Genomic DNA, 9627 nt, shown 5'->3' on the forward strand with positions numbered 1-9627 from the left:
GATCTAGACGCCCCCCTCTCCCCGCCGCTTCCCCCATGCTTAGTCTTTCCCTCTTGGCTCTCAGATTGAAGCTTCGAGAGCCCTTGTGCTTCAGAGGAGGGTAGATTTATTTCCCTAAAACTTGTGGAAAGACACGAGTTGATGGGCACCCAGGAGTGTCAAAGTATGAGAGTTGGTACAAGGTGAGGCTGGGGCACCTTTCTGCAGAACACACCTGTTGCCCGGCGCTCGGCTGCATTGTCTGAGAAAGGAAAGTGGGTGACGCCTCACTTTGACTTTTGGGGTCCCTGAAGGGCTGGGTCACTGGCTACCCTCTCCTTTCCGCTTCCCTCCCCACGCACCACGTCTTCCCTCGCACGTGAGCACTGCAAGGAAAGAAGGGAACATAGAAAATAGGCCATACCTACTCTCTTCCACCTTGGAGTGTGTGTGTGTGTGTGTGTGTGTGTGTGTGTGTGTGTGTGTGTATGAGAGAGAGAGAGAGGGAGAATATGCTAGAAGAGAAGGCCGGGGACAGGAAAAAAGAGAAAAGGGGGGTGCACTGGACAAGGGAAATCCCACCCCAATTGCCTGAGCCCTCCGAGCGTCTCGTGTCATGGGACATCTGTACTCGCTTCCGCTAACGGGGGTGGCAATTGTGGGTGGGCGAGGTTAGCGTGCTGCCAGGCACGCCCCGTCTCGTGCGATTCCAGGTGCTGGCTACCTGGCCCACGCCTGGGTCCCCTCCCACTCGGGCTTTTGTTGCACCCTCCCCCACCTGTGAGCTGCCGGACCCCTTCGGCGGCGCGGGGATTAGCCGGGGGTGGGGGGGTGGGGGGTTGGGGGCAGGGGAGGGGAGATGTCGAGGCTCTGTGGGCTGCGCAGACCTGAGTGGAGAGGTCACACCTCTTTCGGAAAAGGGAAAAAAAAAAAAACCTCGCTGGCTACCAAGGTGAACCCTGAACGGTTCCCACCTTAAAATCGGCCCTGCTCGTGACGTCAGGTCGGAAATATACCAAAGCGAGCGCCGGCCAGGAGTCTGGGGAGCGCGGCGGCTCGGCGATTGGGCGGCAGGCCGCTGACGCGCGCTGACGCGCGGAGACTTTAGGTGAATGTTGGCAGCGGCAGCGCGAGCCACATAAACAAAGGCACATTGGCGGCCAGGGCCAGTCCGCCCGGTGGCTCGCGCTAGGCTCCTCGGTCCCGCTCGCCTGCCCAGCCGCCGCCTTCCCCTGCTCCCTCCCCGCTCTCGGCGCCTCCGTTCCCTTCGCCCCTCTCGCCCACCCCTCCCCGACCCTGCCACCCCGACTCCCGAAGGGAACTACACTTTGGCCGAGTTGAATGAATGAAGAGAGACACGGAGAACTCCTAAGTGAGTAGGTGCAGCCCGTACAGCTCGCGTTCTTTTATCCTTCTTTCTGTTTTTGCACGTCTCTTCTTCCCGCTTGTGTGGTGCAGGTTCTCTGGAGGTGGGCGCCGAAGGCGCGGAGCGCGAGTGGGGCCGGAGGATGGGGAGTAGGTGTGCGCAGCTACAGAGGGCATTTGTCGGAACTCCTGCTTTGCCACCCAACAGAGGCTTCCAGGCTCCTCATTGGTGGACGTGAAAGGGAGGCTTGCACAGTTTCGGGAGCTGCGGACTTAACACGCGGAAATGTGCGCAAAGTTTGCTCTTGGTGCGGAATTGATTGTGGTCTTTGGACACGTAGACTCCAAGTCCTGTGTATACGAGGGACCTGGACGCTGCCCACAAAGTGACAGGGAGAGTGAAAGTTCTTCAGTTTATGTGTTGCTTGGGAACTGTATCATCGCGGCTGGCCAGCGTGCCCGTGTCTCTTGGGTATTGTTGAGTGAGGAGGGGCGGTTGGTAGAGTGACCTGTTACTAAGTTGCTTGAAATTTCTGGTTTTGACATGTGCCGCGCTTGTGTTAGTGAGTTTGTCAGAGAGACAGAGACAGAGGGACAGACTATTTAGAGTAGTTATGAAGCTGCGAAGTTACCAGAGGGTTAATATCCAGCACAGGCATATCTGTCAAGGGCTGTGAGGGTCAAGAGTCTCCTTTCTTTACTTTTTCTGGTTACCCTCCCTCCTCCATGAAGCAAGATTATGAAGGGGGGTGGGGGAGGAGAACAGAATTGGATGTTTGGCTTTCTTTTTCATTAGTAATAAAGTCGTCTGTGCTCTAGAATGCCTTCCAAGTGGGAACATCTGAAAAGTACTAGGACACAAGAATGCCTTGTTCCAGCAAGAGGGCAGATTGTGGAAGGCTGGATAGGAAAGGTGCTCAGCTTGCTATGTTGAGAGGTGCTTCTAACACCGGTGCCACTATTGGATATGCAGCATTTCCCTCTCCCTGCAACTGACTTAAGATGCTTCTGAAAAAATAGGGTCCCCTGTTTCCACCTCTTGGCCATTAAAGATGAAAGACAAATTTCTTGGAGAAGTGAATGCCCATTCACCTGGATCTCCAAACCCAGTGCTCCGTCAAAAGCTCTTAGGAAATCCAGATGCTTCCATTAAGATTGCCTTCAGGGCTACCTGGGCCTTGCTAACATTTTGTAACTCCTAGGGGGTGAAGGAAGAGATTGTTTTCACATTTTATATTCTTGACTTATACTTCCTTCCCTGCTTCCTAGATGAAAAGCCAGTTTCACCACAGGAAAAAAAAATTCAAGAGAAGGTTCCAATGCTGTATTTTATTAAACCCCAGTTTCTTCTTATTTAGTTTTGAATTAAACTAAAATGGAAATGACACTCCCCTTGCACTGCCCCTAAACACCCAGTAAAGGGGCCAACTTATTTCATCATAAATAAGTACATGGAATACCTTTCCTTCTTCAGAGGTATTCTCTGCAAGGATCAACACAGTCAATGGGTGAAATTTTCTGTTGTTTCCAGCCATCTCTTTTAGACATTCATTTTAAATGGTGTTTGATAAAGGCTACACACTAATTTCCAATTAAACAATCAAGAAGGGCCTGCCTGGTGATACAGATGCCCAGCTAAATCTGTCCGGAAAGTCACCCTAAGGCTTCCTGTGTCTTTATTTCAGGGAGGAGAACTGCCAGGCTGGGCTCTCCACTGCTTTTCTAAAAATCTTGGAAACTTTGTCCTTCATTGAATTACGACACTGTCCACCTTTAATTTTCTCGAAAACGCCTGTAACTCAGCTGAAGGTTAGTGCAACTTCATTTTTTTTTCTTTCCCTCCCCCGAGTTCCGTAAACGTCAAGAAACAGGGCAATGCGATCTTTCCCAGCAAACCCTGTAACTTAAGTTTTTCCCCCGACCCATCGCCTTCGGGAACAAGTTTCTCATTGTGCAATTCAACTTGATTTCTGGATTGAGCTTGCTGAACCCGAGCTTCAGAGGAAAGGCTCATTGAAGAGGGATTACCCATGAAAGGGGGCGGAGGGGGAGGCGCTGGAAATATCCGGGAATGGAGACTGTAATAGCTTTCTAGTTCTGGGTCTTTATTGGATCCATCTTTCCTTGTCCTGCACTGTTTCGCTCCTCAGTATTCGCACTCTCCGCCCTTCCTCTCGCGCCCCTACGTGCTCTCTGACCGCCGCGGGCTGCCGGTGTAGCTCCAGGTGTACCCGAGCCCGGGAGAAAGTGTTCAGTTGACCAGGCTGAGTGTATATTACCCTGTTTCATTTCCAGCCATGCCTTGTGTTCAGGCGCAGTATGGGTCCTCGCCTCAAGGAGCCAGCCCCGCTTCTCAGAGCTACAGTTACCACTCTTCGGGAGAATACAGCTCCGATTTCTTAACTCCAGAGTTTGTCAAGTTTAGCATGGACCTCACCAACACTGAAATCACTGCCACCACTTCTCTCCCCAGCTTCAGTACCTTTATGGACAACTACAGCACAGGCTACGACGTCAAGCCACCTTGCTTGTACCAAATGCCCCTGTCCGGACAGCAGTCCTCCATTAAGGTAGAAGACATTCAGATGCACAACTACCAGCAACACAGCCACCTGCCCCCCCAGTCCGAGGAGATGATGCCGCACTCCGGGTCGGTTTACTACAAGCCCTCCTCTCCCCCGACGCCCACCACCCCGGGCTTCCAGGTGCAGCACAGCCCCATGTGGGACGACCCAGGCTCCCTCCACAACTTCCACCAGAACTACGTGGCCACCACGCACATGATTGAGCAGAGGAAAACGCCGGTCTCCCGCCTCTCCCTCTTCTCCTTTAAGCAGTCGCCCCCCGGCACCCCCGTGTCTAGCTGCCAGATGCGCTTCGACGGGCCCCTGCACGTCCCCATGAACCCGGAGCCGGCGAGCAGCCACCACGTGGTGGACGGGCAGACCTTCGCTGTGCCCAACCCCATCCGAAAGCCCGCGTCCATGGGCTTCCCCGGCCTGCAGATCGGTCACGCGTCGCAGCTGCTCGACACGCAGGTGCCCTCGCCGCCGTCGCGGGGCTCCCCTTCCAACGAGGGGCTGTGCGCCGTGTGCGGCGACAACGCGGCCTGCCAGCACTACGGCGTGCGCACCTGTGAGGGCTGCAAAGGGTTCTTTAAGGTGAGCCAGGACGGGGGCGGAGGAGGCAGGTCGGGGCCCCCTAGTGCCCGGAGCCTCAGAGTGCTGGTTCCACCGGGGTGCAGGCGCCCGGCGCCAACTGGCCCCTGACCGTCCGACTCCCGGGGTCCACGGGGGCTGCCCTGCAGCCGCCCCTGGGCTGCGGCGGAGGCTTCTGGGTGCCTTGGAAAGGGAAGTAGGAAGACCGGGAGACCCGGGGTCGCATCCCCTGCACGCAGCCGACCCGGCGAGCCCCCGCCCGAAGTTGCCGGAGCTGAGTTGGAAGAGGGTCATTTGCATGTGCTAGGAGCTGTCTTCTCTGTTCAGATTGAAATTGGTTAGGACAGAGAACCGTGTCTGAGCTAACCAAGTGGAACAGAATTCCCTATGGTCAAATTAAGTGATCTCTTTATTTCGCCATCCTGATTGAATAATCTTATCATTTTAAATAGAGAAGGTCTCTAAGGAATGTAAATAATATGAATGCCCACGGATTTGTATTTACTGAGCGTCTCCTTCTTCTCTTGGCATATAAAACACAGCAAGGAGCGGCAAGGTTAGCTCAAATGTTAACGCTATCAATTTTCTTCTGTTAAATGCCCTGGGGGAGGAAAAAGAGAAGAGAGAGAAAGAAAAGGAAAAAGAAAAAAATAAAAAGGAGTTGTGTATGTGTTTGTTTATGGGGAGGGTGTGTGGATCCCGGCCGTTCAGAAATTGTGTCTGGATTCCCTGAATTGTGTTGGATTTTCAAGAGAAAAAAAAATTTTTTTTTCCGGCCTGTATTGTCTCCTTTTGCAGCGCACGGTGCAAAAAAACGCGAAATACGTGTGTTTAGCAAATAAAAACTGCCCAGTGGACAAGCGGCGCCGGAATCGCTGTCAGTACTGCAGATTTCAGAAGTGCCTGGCTGTTGGGATGGTGAAAGAAGGTAGGTTGGGGCCAGCAGCCCACTCCCCAGTCTGCGCCTTTGGGAAGCTTCTGCTCCTGCCCCAAACCCACTTCCCAGAGCTGGGGCGGGGGCTGGGGGAGGTCTCCTGCTTCCCCCGCACCGGCCTCTGGCCTCTACGACTCGGCAGCTGCCTGCTAGCCCATCCTGCCCTAGAGAAAGCCGCCAGGCCCTTCCCACCTTTAACTATACGACCCATTGGGAAGACGACATGAAACAACCCCCCCCCCCTTTTTACGCTTCTTGTCAGTATAAGGCTTTACAAGCGGTGGGGCGCTGCCCCGCCCCGCCGGGCGCCCCGCGGCTGCGGCCTTCCCCCGGGGAGGGGCCCAGGCAGCAGCTGGATCTTGCTTGCCCTCACCCGACGATTCCTTTGCAGTGGTTCGCACAGACAGTTTAAAAGGCCGGAGAGGTCGTTTACCTTCGAAACCGAAGAGCCCACAGGAGCCCTCTCCCCCCTCGCCCCCGGTGAGTCTGATCAGTGCCCTCGTCAGGGCCCATGTCGACTCCAACCCGGCTATGACCAGCCTGGACTATTCCAGGGTAAGAAGCTGGCGCGGGGGGGGGATCCTTCGGACAACTGACAGATGGGCAGGACCCCTTCCCCACACCCATCACTAACCCCCAGGCCCAAGGGATAAAGGAAGCATGCGAGGCTGTGGCTTCACAGCTCTGGGCAGGGCCACAGAAGACAGATGGCGTTGCTAGGGCTGCAGACGTGAGGACAGGGCAGAGTAAGGAAGAGAGGGTAGGCCACAGTGGTCAAACCTCTGTGAGGCCCCTTCCCAGCACCACGGTGCACACACACACACACACACACACCAGTGCCTCTGATGCCTAAACCAGAGGCAGTGGAAAAGCCCCCGCTTGGGTTCTATCACCAGTCCTCCATGGAGATGATTTAATCCTCATTCTCTCTGGTGCCGTCAGGGTGAGGGATGCCTCCTCCCGGGTCAGGGAAGGGGAAGAGAAGGGGGTATAAGGAATGGCAGTGGGCGGGGAAATCAAGTGGTCAGATTCCTCTTTTACCCCAGCCATGAGAAATGTGTGCGCTTTAAATGGAGGAAGTGTGCCGGGCAAACCTGGAAGCAAACCTACGAGCCACTGCAATTTGATTGAGATTTGCAAAGGGCGTCTCTGCTCGAGACCCACTCTGGGACTGGCATGAATACTAACGTGTCAATTGTTTTGTGGAGATAAGAGTGAACGTTTCCCAGGGCTGGTTGGCACCGTATTTAGTCTGTATGGAAATGGTAATTTACATATTTAAAGCAGCGACCTCATAGCACCATCCCTAATTGAATTAATTGCCCCGGAACATCTAATTTCCTTACTGGTCAGAGAGAGGTTTAATTGTTATAAAAACCTGGCTCCCCTACTAGAAACGAGGTTAGCAATTTCACGGGTTATATATTTTAGAGAACCTCATTAAGTGTTTTTTAAAATGAAATTCCAGTTCCAGGCGAACCCTGACTATCAGATGAGTGGAGATGACACCCAGCATATCCAGCAATTCTATGATCTCCTGACTGGCTCCATGGAGATCATCAGGGGCTGGGCAGAGAAGATCCCGGGCTTCGCTGACCTGCCCAAAGCCGACCAGGACCTGCTTTTCGAGTCGGCTTTCCTAGAACTATTTGTGCTGAGATTAGCATACAGGTAAATGGAGAGGGCGATCCAGGAAGGCTGGGAATGGAGGAAGAGAGGAATCAAGAAAGGAAAAGAAAGAGGAAGAGGGAAAGAAAAGGGGGAAAGAGAGGAGAACAGAACGGGAAGTAAATGAGGGGGAAAGGAAGGAAAGGAGAGTAGATAAAAGGAAGAGAAGGGAAGGAGTGAGGGCAGAAGCCTTAGATGAATGGAATGGAGGTGGGATAGGGGGCATTCTTGATTGTTATGAAATTAAACCCTTTCAAGGTCCACTGGCCTACGTTTTATTAACTCTTTGGTAATTAGGTGTCTCTTAAATCCCTCATTTATTGCTCTTCAAGTAATTAGTTGTTTAGCTTTTCTCTCTCTCTCTTTTTCTCCCCCTCCCCCTCTCTTTGGTATTAATTGCAGGTCCAACCCAGTGGAGGGTAAACTCATCTTTTGCAATGGGGTGGTCTTGCACAGGTTGCAATGCGTTCGTGGCTTTGGGGAATGGATTGATTCCATTGTTGAATTCTCCTCCAACTTGCAGAATATGAACATCGACATTTCTGCCTTCTCCTGCATTGCTGCCCTGGCTATGGTCACAGGTCAGTACCACAGGCACAGGGCACTTCTCCAGAACTGCCCAGTGGGATTCGTCCCGGTTTTCCCTTGCTGCCTGCCGACCCTCCCTGGTCCTGTCAGCTAGCTAACTGCTCGGTGCATTCCTCTTTTGTTTCTGGTTGTGTTTTCTGCAGAGAGACACGGTCTCAAGGAACCCAAGAGAGTGGAGGAGCTGCAAAACAAGATTGTAAATTGTCTCAAAGACCATGTGACTTTCAATAATGGGGGCTTGAACCGCCCCAACTATTTGTCCAAACTGTTGGGGAAGCTTCCAGAACTCCGTACGCTTTGCACGCAGGGGCTACAGCGCATTTTCTACCTGAAACTGGAAGATTTGGTACCACCACCAGCAATAATTGACAAACTTTTCCTGGACACTTTACCTTTCTAAGACCTCCTTCCATGCACTTCAAAGAAACTGGAAAGAAACCTAAAACTGTCCAGAGGGGGCAAGTCACAAGGGCACAGAGATACCCCTGAGCTGCCTCAGCTCTAGCCGGCCCCCACCCCTTCCATACACCTTGGCCCTTGATCTCTAAAGAAAACAAAACAAACAAACAACAACAAAAGCAAAAACTGTTACTATTTCCTAACCTGCAGGCAGAACCTGAAAGGGCATTTTGGCTCCGGGGCATCCTGGATTTAGAACACGGACTACACACAATACAGTGGTATAAACTTTTTATTATCAGTTTAAAAATCATTTTATTGTTCAGAAGGAAGCTTCTTAATGTATGACGGAAAACATTTGGCCATGTTTGGTTGTTGCAGTTAAGACAAATGTAATACACATAGACACATACACACACACCCACATTGTAAGGGGACCCACAAGTATTGCCCTTTAAAAGACTTCAAAGTTTTCTGCTGTAAAGAAAGCTGTAATATATAGTAAAACTAAATGTTGCGTGGGTGGCATGAGTTGAAGAAGGCAAAGGCTTGTAAATTTACCCAATGCAGTTTGGCTTTTTAAATTATTTTGTGCCTATTTATGAATAAATATTACAAATTCTAAAAGATAAGTGTGTTTGCAAAAAAAAAAAAAAGAAAAAAGAAATAACCACAAAAAAGGGACAAGCATGTTGATTCTAGGTTGAAAATGTTATAGGCACTTGCTACTTCAGTAATGTCTATATTATATAAATAGTATTTCAGACACTATGTAGTCTGTTAGATTTTATAAAGATTGGTAGTTACCTGAGCTTAAACATTTTCTCAATTGTAAAATAGGTGGGCACAAGTATTACACATCAGAAAATCCTGACAAAAGGGACACATAGTGTTTGTAACACCGTCCAACATTCCTTGTTTGTAAGTGTTGTATGTACCGTTGATGTTGATAAAAGAAAGTTTATATCTTGATTATTTTGTTGTCTAAAGCTAAACAGAACTTGCATGCAGCAGCTTTTGACCGTTTCCAGAGTGCTTATAATATACATAACTCCCTGGAAATTACTGAGCACTTTGAATTTTTTTGTTTTTTGTTTTAATGTCTAAGATTGTCAGTTAATATATTATTTTATGTTTGAGTAAGAATTTTAATATTGCCATATTCTGTAGTATTTTTCTTTGTATATTTCCAGTATGGCACACGATATGAGTCACTGCCTTTTTTTCTATGGTGTATGACAGTTAGAGACGCTGATTTTTTTTTTCCTGATAAATTCTTTCTTTGAGAAAGACAATTTTAATGTTTACAACAATAAACTATGTAAATGAACAGAATTTTGTCTTCTTTCTGGGTTAGGAACAATGATGACTAAATAGCAATATACAATAGACAGAGCTGGAGATTGATCTGGGATAGGTCACTTGTTCAAAATCTGAGTTTCTAACAGTTTAGACCTATTCTGGCAAAAGGAACTGGGAAATTGAAGTCATTATCCAGAGAATTCTGTACAGTATTTTTCCTTAACCGGAATTTTC

At 50.2% G+C, this 9627-nt stretch overlaps 1 protein-coding gene across 1 annotated transcript; it reads left to right on the plus strand.

The window, feature by feature from the left end:
- Positions 1–1327: 1327 nt before the first annotated feature.
- NR4A2 (nuclear receptor subfamily 4 group A member 2) lies at positions 1328–9403 on the plus strand. The gene is made up of 8 exons (XM_082658158.1): positions 1328–1351; positions 3030–3153; positions 3640–4505; positions 5301–5430; positions 5828–5991; positions 6905–7107; positions 7507–7685; positions 7836–9403. The coding sequence occupies exons 3-8, from the start codon at positions 3642–3644 to the stop codon at positions 8090–8092; spliced, it is 1797 nt and encodes a 598-aa protein (XP_082514284.1). The 5' UTR covers positions 1328–1351; positions 3030–3153; positions 3640–3641; the 3' UTR covers positions 8093–9403.
- Positions 9404–9627: the final 224 nt, after the last annotated feature.

This window comes from Grampus griseus (assembly GCF_964374135.1).
Source record: "Grampus griseus genome assembly, chromosome: 7".
Classification (NCBI taxonomy): Eukaryota; Metazoa; Chordata; class Mammalia; order Artiodactyla; family Delphinidae; genus Grampus; species Grampus griseus.